The sequence below is a fragment of the Microtus ochrogaster genome, chromosome 15, assembly GCF_000317375.1.
Source record: "Microtus ochrogaster isolate Prairie Vole_2 chromosome 15, MicOch1.0, whole genome shotgun sequence".
In the NCBI taxonomy this organism is placed as follows: domain Eukaryota; kingdom Metazoa; phylum Chordata; class Mammalia; order Rodentia; family Cricetidae; genus Microtus; species Microtus ochrogaster.
In genome coordinates, this window is record NC_022017.1 from 14,504,242 (window position 1) to 14,518,402 (window position 14,161).

General features: G+C 53.4%; 1 protein-coding gene across 3 annotated transcripts in view; it reads left to right on the top strand.

The window, feature by feature from the left end:
• Positions 1 to 13,851, top strand: part of LOC101999515 (casein kinase I) — a 24,760-nt gene extending 10,909 nt beyond the window's left edge. For all 3 annotated transcript variants that reach the window (XM_005354201.3, XM_013348796.2, XM_026782522.1), the window contains 9 exons: positions 1,480 to 1,590; positions 1,790 to 1,938; positions 5,201 to 5,429; positions 6,031 to 6,201; positions 6,731 to 6,879; positions 10,764 to 10,956; positions 11,050 to 11,189; positions 11,918 to 11,981; positions 12,664 to 13,851. In XM_005354201.3, the coding sequence (XP_005354258.1) occupies positions 1,480 to 1,590; positions 1,790 to 1,938; positions 5,201 to 5,429; positions 6,031 to 6,201; positions 6,731 to 6,879; positions 10,764 to 10,956; positions 11,050 to 11,189; positions 11,918 to 11,950 (1,175 nt within the window). In that variant the 3' untranslated portion in view covers positions 11,951 to 11,981; positions 12,664 to 13,851. The remainder of the gene's footprint in view (positions 1 to 1,479; positions 1,591 to 1,789; positions 1,939 to 5,200; positions 5,430 to 6,030; positions 6,202 to 6,730; positions 6,880 to 10,763; positions 10,957 to 11,049; positions 11,190 to 11,917; positions 11,982 to 12,663) is intronic.
• The last annotated feature ends 310 nt before the right edge of the window (positions 13,852 to 14,161 follow it).

The following is a 14,161-nucleotide window of genomic DNA, read 5'->3' on the forward strand; positions in this document are numbered from 1 at the left end:
GTGCGCCACCACCGCCCGGCGAGAACAACTTTTTGAAGTAGTTTTTTCCTTCTGTGTAGGTTCTGGGAATTGAACTCAGATCATCAGGCTTGGCAGCAATCACCTTTTCCTCCTGAGCCATCTGGCCCTCTCCTTGAGAACTCTCCCTCACCCCCATACACCTTTCTCTCTCTTTTTGAGAAAGTTTTAATATAGGTGTTTGTTTTATTGGCATTGTTTTGCTTCTGCATTTTAATTTGCTTTGTGTGTATGTGTGGGGCACACGAGTACTGTAGCATATGTGTGGAAGTCAGTTGTCTCCATCTGAGGCAGGGGGATCACAGGTTTGGGACTAGCCTGGGTTATGTAGTGAGCTGGGTGGCCCTTCCTGCTAATAATAAATTTTCATCATTCCCAAGAGCAGCTACTGCCTCTGGCTCCCAGCCTGCTGCAGCTGCAGATCTGCTTCCGGCCTCCAGTTGGCCTTTTAACCCCATTCTTCCCCGCTCCTGTCTTCTCCTCCACAGGCCCCTAGTAACTACAGTTCTCTCAAGTTTTACAATGATCCCTCCCTCCCTTCCAAACGTGGTCTCACTCTGTAGCCCAGGCTAGAAACCATTTTGTAGCCCAGGCTGGCCTGAAACTCCTTTGTAAACTAAGCTGACTTTGAACTCAGGTGTTGGGATTTTGGATGTGAGCCACCATGTCCAGGTTATCTTGTGACTTCTTGAGCCACAGCTTCTGGCTGAGAGCTAGGCCTTGGAGCATATAATTCCCTAGGTAGAGCTCTTGTGGCTGTGAGAAGCTAGGAGGGGTGGGGAGAGGCAGTGATGCAGACAGGACCCTCGTGCCTAGACTCAGAAGCCAGGAGAACGAGATTCGCTCTCCGTTTCTTCATCTAGCTGCTTGGCCTCGTTTGAGTCTGTTTTCTCATCTGTATAATGGGGTTGAGAACCTTAAGAGAGAAGGTGCTGGGGTCCAGTGTAGGGTCTGCCGTTGATGTAGAATGAGGGGTTGGTTATTAAGCCTGTTCCTTATTGAGCTACCTTCTACTCGGAGTTGTTGTGGGGCATCCCTGGCCCCGACAGTCCTCACTGGGCTCTTCACCCCTCCTCTGTAACCCTTCAGCCCAGACACACCCACTGACCTGCCTAGCTCTAGGATCAGGTTCTGTTCCCTGGTGAATTACAAGCCTTTGTGTGTCATCCATCCCGTGACACCCCCACAGGTGTTGGTCTGTCTGGATGCACCTGACCTGTGTCCTCCAAGCAGGCTAGGGTGTGTCACCTCCTTCCCTTCCATATACTTCCCATACACCGCTCAAGAGTACCCAGTGGTTTCCCTCCCACACCCTTCCTGGTTCCTCTGACCTGGCTTCTTCTCAGCCTCACTGAGTATTACTGATACCCAGGCAGCCTCAGACCTGAGTCACTGACTGGGTAAGGACCACGTGGCCGCTTGAGATTGACCCTGGTCCTTTGCCTCCTCTCACACGGGCAGGTGCCAACATTGCTTCTGGTGAGGAAGTAGCCATCAAGCTCGAATGTGTGAAAACGAAGCACCCGCAGCTCCACATCGAGAGCAAGTTCTACAAGATGATGCAGGGAGGAGGTGATGCAGGGATGGGCTAGGAGATGGGGGATGGTGCAGAGGGAGAGGAGGGGAGGGAGGCTGAGGTGGGAGTGGGGGGGGACAGTACACGTGGGAGGGTGGAAGAGGCTGGTCCTGGTGTAGAGCAGAGAGAAGACGATGCAGAGGGACCCTGGTCACGCCTCTTTTCCTTGGACACGCCTCTTTTCCTTGGACACAGTGGGCATCCCGTCCATCAAATGGTGCGGGGCCGAGGGTGACTACAATGTGATGGTCATGGAGCTGCTGGGGCCCAGTCTCGAGGACCTCTTCAACTTCTGCTCTCGAAAGTTCAGCCTCAAGACGGTGCTGCTGCTGGCCGACCAGATGGTGAGTCCCCAGTCCTCCCGTTGTCCAGGTGACTCTCCCGCTGTGTGAGCAGAGTGACAAGCCCCTGCTCTCTCAGCCAATGTGTCAGTGGCTCCTCCATGCCAGCCCCGCAGCCCACCTCTAGAGGTTGAGCCTGTTCTAGGGACCAGGGGAAACAGTACCCGTTGTGGAACCCCGAGGGTGTCTCGTGGACAGGTAGAGTCCAGGCTCAACTCCAAACCTGATGTATTAATTACTTCTCTGTCACTGTGATCAAACGTGTGACCAGTCCGGGTGGCAGCAATGGCGCACACCTTTAGTCCCAGCCCTCGGGAGGCCGAGGTCAGCCTGGTCTACAGAACAAGTTCCACGACAGCCCGGGCTACACAGAGAAACCCTGTCTCGAAAAACTAAACAAACAAAAAACGTGTGACCCAAAACAACTTAGGGAAGAAAGAATTGATTTGGGCTTAAGGTTGCCGAAAAGGAGTCCATAGTGGTAGGGAAGGTAATGGTGGCAGGAAGACATTTCTCATGTAAACCCCGAAGCTGCTGAGTCACCCTCCTGGTGTGCCTCGGCTGCTGACCTGCTTGTGATTGTCACTCTCTGTCCCTGCCTCATCCACCTGGTTTTCCCTCTGCCTGGTTATCACGGAGATTAAGTGGGGTGCTGGGCAGGGCAGGGGTGGGAGGGGGGCAGAGCAGGGGCCAGGTCCTGCAGCCCTTGATGGTGCACAGAGGAAAGCCTTGCCAAAAAAGTAAAACCAAGCCACTCTCCCTTGTCGATATGCCCACCTCTACCTTAGCTTACTATTGCAAGCAGGAGAGGGAAGGTTTTATTTGGTTTACATAGCCTGATTGAATCCCCTGAATTCAAACTGTGCGGGAACCTGGAGGCAGGAGCTGATGCAGAGGCCATGGAAGATGCTGCTTACTGGTTTGTTCCTTGTGGCTTGCTCAGCCTCCTTTCTTGTAGAACCCAGGACCACCAGCCCAGGGGTGGCATCACCCACTGTGGGTTGGTCCCTCCCCCATCCATCACTAATTAAGGAAAGGCCCCACATGCCTGCAGACAGCCCAGTCATACGGAAGTGTTTTCTCAGTCGAGGCTCCCTCCTCTCTGGCGACCTTAGCTTGTGTCAAGCTGGCATAAACTAGCCAGCACAGCCCCCTTCTCTGAATACCCCTATTTCTGTTAGGGCCCTGCTTAAGTTTGTGTTAAAACTGCTTCTTGGTGTACATGTGTGTGGTACATGTGTGTGCCCTTGTGTGTACGTGCTCGTGTATACATGGGAGTGCTTGCATGTCAAGGGATGGGGTGTAAAGTTTGACACTAGGCATCTTCTTTGGTTGCTTCTTACTTTATTTTTAAGATTTATTTTAAAAGCTGGGTCACACCTTTAATTCCAGCATTTGGGAAGCAGAGTCAGGTGGATTTCTGTTGAGGCCACCCTTCCAAAACAGCCAAGGCCACACAGAGAAACTCGGTCTCAAAAAGCAGAGGTGTCAGCTCTCCTGGAGCTAAAGGTGCAGGCTGTTGTGAGCTAACTGATATGGGTGCTAGGAACTGAACTCACATTGCCTGGAAGAGTGATATGTGTTCTTAACTGCTGAACCATCTTGCCAGCAGCATAAAACCTCTTTTTTAATGAACTGACTTTGTTTCATTTAAAAAAGAAAAAAGAAAAAGAAAGCCAGAATCTGGGTGCGGTGGCTCATGCCTGTTTTCCCAGCACTCGGGAGAATTACTGTAAGATCAAGGCTGGTCTTGACTGCAGTGTGAAAACCTATCTTTAAAAAACAAAAACAAAAAAACAACAAAGCAAAAAACAATAAAATCCAAATCCAGAATTGGGGTGTAATAGCTTATGTCAGTAATGCCAGTTCTCAGGAGCCTGAGGCTGGAGGTTTGCCAGGGCTTTAGAGCCAGCCTGTGATGCATAGTCAGACTTTCTTGAAGATGAACACCAGAGCTGGGGATGCAGTTCAGTGATGGAGCTCTTGTCTGGTACTCAAGAGACCCTGCCTTCAATTGACAGTGCTATTAAAAAAAAAAAAAATCTAGCTGGGTAGTAGTGGCACATGCCTTAAATCCCAGCATTGGGAAGGCAGAAGCCAGACATATTTCTGTGAGTTCAAGGCCAGACATATTTCTGTGAGTTCGAGGCCAGACATATTTCTGTGAGTTCGAGGCCAGCCTGGACTACAGGCAAGTTTCAGGACAGTCATGGCTGCAGTGAGAAACCCTGTGTGGAGAAAACAAACAAAATTCACTAAAACTCACACATACATGTAAGCCTGTGCACATGTGTGCAAAGAACTATATTAACTTATATTAGCCTTGGGGCTGACAAGATGCCTCCGATGTGTAGATACTTGCTGCCGCACCTGGTAGCCTGAGTTTGATCCCTGGGGCGTGGTAGAGAGGAGAACTGACTCCCAGGTGTTCCCCACACGCATATCCCGGCATCCGTACCCACAGGTAGACAAATAAATAAGAAACCTTAGAATTTGCCTCTCCCATGGAAGGTACAGATCTTGCTGCAGGACGAAACCCAAAACCATCCTTGAGGTCTTCAGCTGCCAAGACATGAGACCCCAGTCAGCATAACCTGCCAGAGCTATGTCACATGCCTGCTTGTTCATTTGAGCTCCTAAAAATTCTGTCTCGCAGGGTGGTGGTGGCACACGCCTTTAATCCCAGCACTCAGGAGGCAGAGGCAGGTGGATCTCTGTGAGTTCGAGGCTAACCTGGTCTACAAGAGTCAGTTCCAGGACAGGCTCTAAAGCAATAGGGAAACCCTGTCTCGAAAAACTTTAAAAAAAAAAAAAAAAATATATATATATATATATATATCAAAAAGGAAAGTGGGCTGTGTGTCTGCCTGACTCTTGGTGGTGTCTGGAAGCCCAGTGACAGTCCTGTCGTGCCCCATCTCTCTGACCCTGCCCCCATGCCTGTTGACTAGCTTCAGGCCTGTGAGGGTCAAGCCAGGTCGGGCTCCATGGGATGGGGCTGCCTTTCTGCCCACCCCTTATATTTTTGTTGTGAGCCTAACTGAGCCATCTCTCCAGCCCTCTGCCTACCCCTTGATCTTGCTTTCTGCCTCTCAACATGTTTTGTGAGCTCCTTCAAAGTCCATTCTCATAGCTTGGGGAGGCCTGGCCACCCCTTGAAACCACACTTCATACTGAGGCTAGATCTCTCCCCCGGGCCAGAGCAAGGGGCCTTGTGTAAAATGGCAACTCTGTGTGGAGTGACTGCTGTCTCCACCTCCCCCAGATCAGCCGCATCGAGTACATCCACTCCAAGAACTTCATCCACCGGGACGTGAAGCCGGATAACTTCCTCATGGGCCTGGGGAAGAAAGGCAACTTGGTCTACATCATTGACTTCGGCCTGGCCAAGAAATACCGTGATGCCCGCACCCACCAGCATATCCCCTACCGGGAAAACAAGAACCTAACTGGCACTGCCCGCTATGCCTCCATCAACACCCACCTGGGCATCGGTGAGTGGGCTGGACGTGAGCAAGAATGCTGTGGCTGCTGGCCAGGATGAGCTTATGCTCCTACCTGGGTCGGTGACCCCAGGGGTTCTTCTGGGGAGCCTCACTGAGAAGCTCCCCACCCTGTCTGGCCCGGGTCTGGACTTGTTCATAAGCAGATCTGTGTATATTTTGTCTACCTTGGCAGTCCACTCGAGTGGGTGGCAATGTTTTCCCATTTGTCTCTATGAGAAATGCAAGCCCAGATGTTTAGCATGGCTGTTTAAGGGCAGGCAGCTTAATGAATTCCGGAGCGGGATTTGACCCCAGCCCAGTCTCAAGCTATAGTGTGTACAAGACAGGCCACGGAAGGGGGTGGTGGTGGGTGCCCACACACAGATGTTGAGTGAAATAGCACCCGGGCAGGAAAAACTGGCTGGAACAGACACAAGAAAGCTCTGCCTCAGGCAGTCCAGAAGAGGAGGAGAACAGGGCACCAGTTATAACAGAGCGTTCCGGAGCCAGCGGGCATGGAGGAGGGGAGGGCAGGGTACACAGTAAGAAGTGCGGCCTGACTGACCCTTGACCTCCTGACCTGTGGCCCCTGACCTCTTGGCCTGTGCAGAGCAAAGCCGTCGAGATGACCTGGAGAGCTTGGGCTACGTGCTCATGTACTTCAACCTGGGCTCCCTGCCCTGGCAGGGTCTCAAAGCAGCCACCAAACGTCAGAAGTATGAACGTATCAGTGAGAAGAAGATGTCAACGCCCATTGAGGTCCTCTGCAAAGGCTACCCCTGTGAGTATCGGCGGACATGGCATTTCCTTCTATGGGCACAACTCAGGGCGTGGTCTTACCCCTGACCTGTGTGTATGACAGTCTCTCACTAGGGTCTCTCTGCCTAGGAGCTAGCTGGGATACCTGAACCCCCACACTCCACACCCAGCTCTTACATACCCGGTGTCCCCAGCCCCATCTCTTGCCTAACCCTGAAGGTCCACTCTCAGCCTGAATGTCTGAAGAAGTAGAAATTTAGGTCATGATGGGACTGCATCCCACCAGGCTCTTGAACAAACAGTCTTTGAGTGTAGGGCAGCTGTTGACCTGGCGGCTGTGACTGCAGAGTGCTTGGTCAGACAGGTAGCGAGCTGTGCCTACTCCACAGCACCCCTGCTTCAGAGTGGGCCGTGCTCTGTTCATCCTTCAGCCTGCCCCTCTTAGAGTGATGCTGCTGCAGGGTCAGTGGGTGCCTAGGACAGTGGTGGCCGCTGAGGCTCCCAGGAGAGCGAGCCTCACAGTGGCCTCCTCTGTCCCTGTGTCCTACCAGCTGAGTTCTCAACATACCTCAACTTCTGCCGCTCCCTGCGGTTCGACGACAAGCCTGACTACTCCTACCTGCGCCAGCTCTTCCGCAACCTCTTTCACCGGCAGGGTTTCTCCTACGACTATGTCTTCGACTGGAACATGCTCAAATTCGTGAGTCACCGGCAGGCCAAGGCGGGCTTGGGGGACTGGACAGGGCACGCTCTGACTCATAAGGTCAGGGTGACCTGGTGGGGGGCGGGGCTCCCATTAGATGGGAGGTACCTGCTAGACAGTGTGGATGAACTTGTGGGGGTCCCGGAACCCCTCGTCTCCAGCCTGCTTGGCCTAGACAGGGTGTGCCGCCATGGGGGGCAGGGCCCAGGGAAGGCACCACCACCAGCCAGGTGGAAAAGAACCTGGCCTGACCTTTGGTCCCTTTTGGGGACTTGTGGTTCATGGATGGTGTTGGACGGACCCCCCGCTGCCCTGATAGCTGTCTGCACTTTCCTGCTACTCTTATGCGCATCCCAAGTGGCTACCCTTTCTGAGGCCTCTGTGGCCAGCCTGGACCCTGTCAGAGTGGCCACTTTGTTCCTGTTTATAGGACCCTGGGTCTTACTAGGTAGTTGTTCTGTCTCGCTCTTTTAAGGGTCACAGGGTGGGTTAGGGAGAAGCATTCACCAATCATGCCTCAAGCCCTGGAATCCGTGAAATTGTATGTCTTGTTTCACATCTCTTCTGGAAAAAGGGGGCTTCCTCGAGCCAGGCTCAGCCCCGAGACAGCGAAGCTCTTGCGTCACCCTGCCCCCGTCCTTGGCCTTGCGCTGGGCCCACGTACTCACCCACTTACTCGCCCACTTACTGGTAAGGACCTTCCAGAGCCTGCCTGGCCTTTCCAAGATTTGCAACTTAGCCAGCGAGCATGAGGGCCTAGCCTCAGCTGTGCTCTCTCTGTCCTCTCCAGGTGCCCGGCGCCCCTGGGCACCCAAGGACCCCCAGATAGGCCAGTGGAGGAGGTGGAGCCACTGCCTCCCCAAAGATACTGGCCTGTGGTCTGGACTCCAGGGCCCCAGTACTGACACCGCCAGGGGTATCTCGGTCCATCTCAGCCAAGCTTGAGGAAACATCCTGCGGGATGGCAGGGGTGATACTCTGTTCCAGAGAGGTGGCTGTTCAGTGGAGAGGGTGTGACAGAAAAGGCCCTGCGTGGGATTCTCAGGAATGGACCGACTAGAACAAGCCGGAAGAAGAGACAATGCCGCTGCCTGGGAGGGGCTTGGTGGCACATCACAGGACCCTGCTCCATTTAGACCTCGTCATTGGCCTATGTATTGATTCCGAGATCATTAAACACTTCCCTTCCCTTCGTTCTCGTTTGCCTCTCTTTTCACAGAGTGGCCCTTGGCCCGTTCCATCCAGTGTTAAGAATGAAATAGGCCTTGTGTTCTGGACACCAAGATGGGTGCACAGTGATTTTGGGCTCCTCTTCTCTCTGGGCCCTAGTCAGTGACCTGGGCCTGTTCTTTAAGGAAATCTCATAGGCCAAGGACCTTGGGGACAAACCTGTGGCTTTTATCTCTGGGCCTGGAGTGAGAAGTGGATAGTGGGGCTCCTTCCAGCTCAGAGCTTGTTGGGAGGCAAGGTCATGGGGCTAGCGCTTCTTAACACACGGGGTTCAAAGCATTGGGTTCCAGACACGTGCTACAGAAAATTAACTGAATCCAGTTTGGGGATGGGCTCGTCCCTTCTCAGTGAAGCTTGAAGAATGGATTTTGTGTACCCTAGACCAGTGCCACCCACTCTAGCAGCCTCTGGCCATGTAGTGCTGACTTTCTCATTCACTGAAATAATTGGAAATGGACTCTGGCTCCTCGGTCATCCACCAGATCGCGCTCAGAAGGCCACAAGTGTCTGCTGCTACATCCAGCATGGCAAATGGGAACATTTGTTATTCCAGGAGGTTCTGCGGACAGTTGTTGTGGGCCTTCCTCACAGTGCCCCTTGTGTGACTGGCCAGCTGACAAAAATCTCAAACTTGGCCAGATGTCCCCTCCCTGCCCCATTGTTGGTCCCTGATCTCTCCCTGAAGTCCTCTTGGAGGCAGACAGTAGAGTTCAGAGCTGGACAGCCATTGTCTTCACCATGTGTGACCCTGTCACTGCGTGGCCAGCTCCATTACCAAGAACATCTACAGGAGACATCAGAAGCTTTCACAGCCATCAACCCAAGACCAGGCCTTCTCACCTGCCCTGCAATAAGCAAGCCATCACCAGTACTGGACAGACAGGGCTCAACTGGACAGACAGAGAACAACAGACTGGAAAGAGCCACTTGACCTTGGAATGACCTTCCATGTGCCACCACCACAGGGGACTGGAATTCCAGAGGCTTGGATCCTGGGACGTCTCTCCAAGAACACAGCCACTGTTGTAGCCAGGAGAAGATGCCACACAGCCAAGGACAGAGGACTGCACAGTAGAGCCACTGTGTAGAGTCACTTGTGTGACTTTCCCACTGACTTTGTGTTTCCTTGTGGACAAATAAAGCCCATGAAAACTCTCTGGTGCGCATTTCTTGATGCGTCTCTCGCATTGGGTGGACGGGAGCAGGGTGAGGGACCATATCTGGCCTGAGCCTGCTGGAGCTGCTGAGACTCCAGCCATCCACTTGGCCGCACCCTGAGGTGAACCTCTTAGCCTCCCCGACCCTCAGTTTCCCTTTTAACGAGAGACTGAAGTCATTGCTGCCACAGGAGGAACTGTTGAGTGCCACAGTCCCTGTTTCTCTCAGGTTGGGCTGAGTTCCGGCTGAACCAGGCAGCCAGTGCGCATGTGGGAGGAGCTCTGGCAGTCCTAAGCCCTGGTTTCCGAGTGGAGGACTGGGAATGGCCAAGGCAGGTCTCTGAACAGTGTCCTTTTGAGGGACAGAATGGGACTCAGTGGCAGGACCTTGTTTAGCCCCAGCTTTGTACCAGCTGTGTAGTCCAGCCATGTTACAAGGTCTCTGACCAGGTCAAGTAAGGACAAAAGATGTCAACATTTCCACTTCAGAGGGGCCCAGACGAGGAGTTAGGAGTGCTAGTAACATGCCTGCTCTGCTTGGCTACCCCAGTAGGTCTGAGGGATCATTCTGAATCAAGCCACTCCCTTCAGGGGTCCCTGAAGACAGCTCCTGCCCCATGGCCCAGAGCATCAGGGCTTCTTAGTCCCTGTAAAGTCATGGGTTTGCAGGGCCCAGACCCCATGGCCGTGAGCAGGCTCCCATCTCAGCCTGTAGCTCTCTCCTCCACAGATGCGGCCCCCCTCCCGCCAGCCCCCTGCCCTTCCCTGTGGACGGCCTCAGGACCAGCTAGGTAACTCGGCCAGGCACTGTTCCCATGCTGCATTGCTTTCTGGTCCTTTCTCCCTTCTTGTACTTGGGGTAGCACCTTGGAGGACAGGCCCTTGGGGGCTCAAGGCACCTTCTCTAGCTTTGCCTGAGAGCCTTGCTCCGTGGAACATCTAGCCTGGCTTCTTTTGTCCCCTGGGCTTCCAGGTAACAGCATTAATGGAGTCCCTAGGTCTCCTGGCTGTGACTCCATTGTAGGAGTAGCAGATCCGGGAGCCAGGAAAAGGTGGCCTTATGATTGGGCACCGGGGACCTTGGCAGAGAACTGGCTCTGCTGTCACTGGAGTTGAGACTCTGAACCTGCCCTTTCTTCTCTGGCTGTGGTCTGTCTCTCAGCTAGTTGGGCCTCTGAATGCTTTTCCTGCTTGGTTGGGAACACAGGGAGCCCGGTTGGAAGGACCAAGTCCCCTTGGTCATCCTGGAGATGCCAACCTGGTCAGGCTGAGTGAGCTCTCTCTGCTTCTCCTCTGGCACTTCCGTCTTCTAGGCGCTGGGTGGCTTGGTTCCTGTGCATTGTGGTAGAGGGTAAGCACTGGCCTTCTTGGTGTATGGGAAGAAGCAAGGTGAAGGTCTCCACACCTCCTCCCTTGCTCTGTCCTGCTAGGGTTCTGGGTTGCAGTGCGGCATCCTCATAGGGCTGATGCGAATCTCCTCTCACGTTCTTATAGGGTGCAGCCCGGAATCCCGAGGACGTAGACAGGGAGCGACGAGAACACGAACGGGAAGAGAGGATGGGGCAGTTGCGGGGGTCCGCGACCAGAGCCCTGCCCCCTGGCCCACCTACGGGGGCCACTGCCAACCGACTCCGAAGTGCAGCCGAGCCTGTGGCTTCCACCCCAGCCTCCCGCATCCAACAGGCTGGTCAGTAGGGGCCTCGAGCCTTGGGCTGGGCCCCAGGAGGGTTTGGGGACTGCTTATACCCACACTGAGGGTTGGCTCCTGCCCTCCCTCCAGGCAATACTTCTCCCAGAGCAATCTCACGGGCCGACCGGGAGAGGAAGGTGAGCATGAGACTCCACCGAGGTGCGCCTGCCAATGTCTCGTCTTCAGACCTCACCGGGCGGCAAGAGGTCTCCCGGATTTCAGCCTCACAGGTGAGCTACCTCTCACCAAGCTTCTCCGGGAGATAGCGGACCTAGGTATTCCCGGTGTTGGTCGGACCCTATGGTCTCTTCCCTCCCTTTACTCTCATCGCCCTGCAGCTCATTGACCCTCCTTCGTTAAGCAAAGTGAGAAACTGAGGCTCAGAGAAATAACTAAGCCCAGTAAGCGGTAGCACTGTCCATGAGGACCCAGTCTGGGTGGGCAGTGGGGGCCTCAGAAACAAGTCGTTTGCAATTCCCGCCATAAGGAAATCCTCGGTAGTTCCCATTGGCACTGATAACAACAAGGGATGTGAGAAGTGAGAAGGTCCTGTCTGGTGGCCCCACTTAATGGCCACATTTAGACTCAGAATGTAGGGAAAGGGGCTTGGCAAAGATAGATCTACCCCTTCCTGCCTGTAGGAGGTGAGCCTCTGTGGACCCAGGCCTGGGGGTTGAACCAATCTTGGCCTCCAGTTTGGGTGTGGCCTACAGCCAGTCATTTTGCTGCCTGAAGCGCTTAGAGCTATAAAGCCGCCATAGCCTCCGGCAGCCTTCCATTCCCACCCTAGCCCCACCTCCCCTACCTCTGACGTCATACAGTCTGCCTTTAGGTTGAGTGCTCTGCTATGATGGATGGAGCTCAAGGTGGGGAGCCATTTGGGAAGTCGCTAGAGCTGACTACTTAAGGACTTAGTTGACTTGGTTCTTCCCCCTTATCTCTCGGGCCCCTCTTGAAGACAAGCGTGCCATTTGACCATCTTGGGAAATGAGGAGAGCCGCCACAGACCAGTGTTTGCTTAGGTGAGTGCTGGGGTCCCTAGCGGGAGGAAGACAAGTAGTACATGAAGTAGAAGCAGCACCGTGGGCCTCCCCTTCCTGCCATCTAGGCTGTGGCTTCTTACAGATGAACTCGAATCTGTACACGCTAACGCCGCTGGGAAAACCTTTCTCAGGCCTCGGTTCTTCTTTCCTCCTGGTGCCCTGGAGAGACCAGGGTATCGGCCACACGTGGGCTTCCAAGGCTTTAGCCTATTTCTGCTTTTTGGCTGTTACATAAGCTAATACAAAGCTAAAAAGGGGCCAGGATGCAGAAAGAGCCTTGGTGCTTTTATACCCAGCGAAGGCCGTCTGGCCAAGGTGAGTTGGGGTTGGACTGCCTTAGGCTTTGGAGGAAGTAGTAAAATACCCTTTAGCCTGGTTTGGGGAAAAGGGCCACAGGCTCTAATGGTCCATATTGACTGGGCTTCCAGGCAGTAGCTCAAACAGTTCACTCTGCAGAAATTCTCCCACAGCTAGTCTGCTCAGGCCGTGAGGTAGCTGGGATGACCGCTCATCCCACCAGGACAGAGGAGCATGGTGGTGCCCTCTGTGTGCTGGGTCCGAAACCAGACTCCGGGCTCCATGAGGGACAAGGAGGGGATCTGGTGGCTGGGTAGACCGAGGCAGCCAGGCCACTGACCTGTCGTCTCCGTAACTTTTCTAGTGTCTTCACTGCATCTTCTTAGAAACAAAATGAAACAAAGGACAGAACGAACCAACCACTCAAATGAACAGAAAGGAGAAAACAACACACAACCCAGCACAAAGTCGACAATGGATTTTGTTTCTTTGATTTATTTTTCCAATGGCAAAAAGACAAGATGTCCTATCACTGAGGATTCCTGTCCCCCTCGCCTTGCCCGCTGCTCCCAACCCAAAGGCTGCCAACACTCCAATAATGACATCAGGTCATACTCCAGCCACCTGTTCCCACCACCACCCACCACGTGCCGGGCAGCCGTTGGAGGTGCCTGAAGAATTTGCATCAGGGAGTGGTTTGGCCGGTCAAAGACCCTTGCGATTTCATGAGCCTCGGATTCAAGGAGACATGCACAGCTGCAGTCCCTTGGCGCTGACAATGGCCAGCTCTGTATTGGGCTTTCCCAGAGTCCCCCTAAATATCCTGGTCCCCCTCCGTCTCCCCCTCCCATCACTTCTCTGCAGAGATCTTGAGAGGGCAGTGAGGTGGTGGGCCATGATGCCTTGTGCATGTGTGAGTGTGTGAGTGTGTGAGTGTGTGAGTGTGTGTGACCTGTCTTTTCCAGAGCAGCAGGTGGGCTGCCACGCCTACCTAGCCAAGTTTCTGTTCTCGTCCCCCTGAAGTCAAGGTGGGGTGGACAATGACCTCCACATCCCTCAGGGCATAGAGTCCTTGCCACCACCTTTCCCCGGATGCCAGTGCGTGGCGGCCCCATCTTCCATATCTGATCTTAGGGCAAGTTCACGGAGTCTGCTCCCAAATGGCTTCGGCTCTGACTTACCAGTTAGTCCCCTGGTCCTGACAGTCACCTGTGGTCACCCCTCTTCCCAGGCCTGACTTCTGAGTAGGACCCTGGGTCAGGGTTAAGTGTTGAATTTACCCTTCCTGGTTAACACCCCATTTTTAACTTTATTTTATCTTTGTTTGTTTTCTCGGTGTGTGTATTTCCTAATTTATTTACCTCTTTTTCCCTTTCTTTTTTTTTAATTAAAGAGCAAAACTTTTTATTACTTTGTAATTTAAAAAACTGAAAAAAAATTACTGAAGAACTTTGGGGGGAATTTTGTACTTTTTCCTGTGTAAATATTGGACTTTTTTGAGCTTTATTGTGGTTGTTAATTTGAAGTAATAAAGTAGAAAAGGACAAAGTGATGTAGGCCACCCTTTGTCCACCTCTTTGCTCGTGGGGTTTCTGCCAGGGACAGCACATTAGAGAGAAGCCATGAGCCTCAGGCGGCTGTGGCCAGGGTCATTGAGACCTGTTGTCATGTGGTACCATCCAGGGGCTTCTGAGAACTCGAGGTCCACAGCGGCACTTGGGGTCTTATTAAATGCAGCCTCTGAGCCTGCGGTGGTGGCAGTGGTGGTGGCGGTGGCGCTCACCATTAATCCCAGCATTTAGGAGGCAGGTGGGATCTCTGAGAGTTCCAGGCCAGCCTGGTCTACGTAGTTTCAAGCCAGC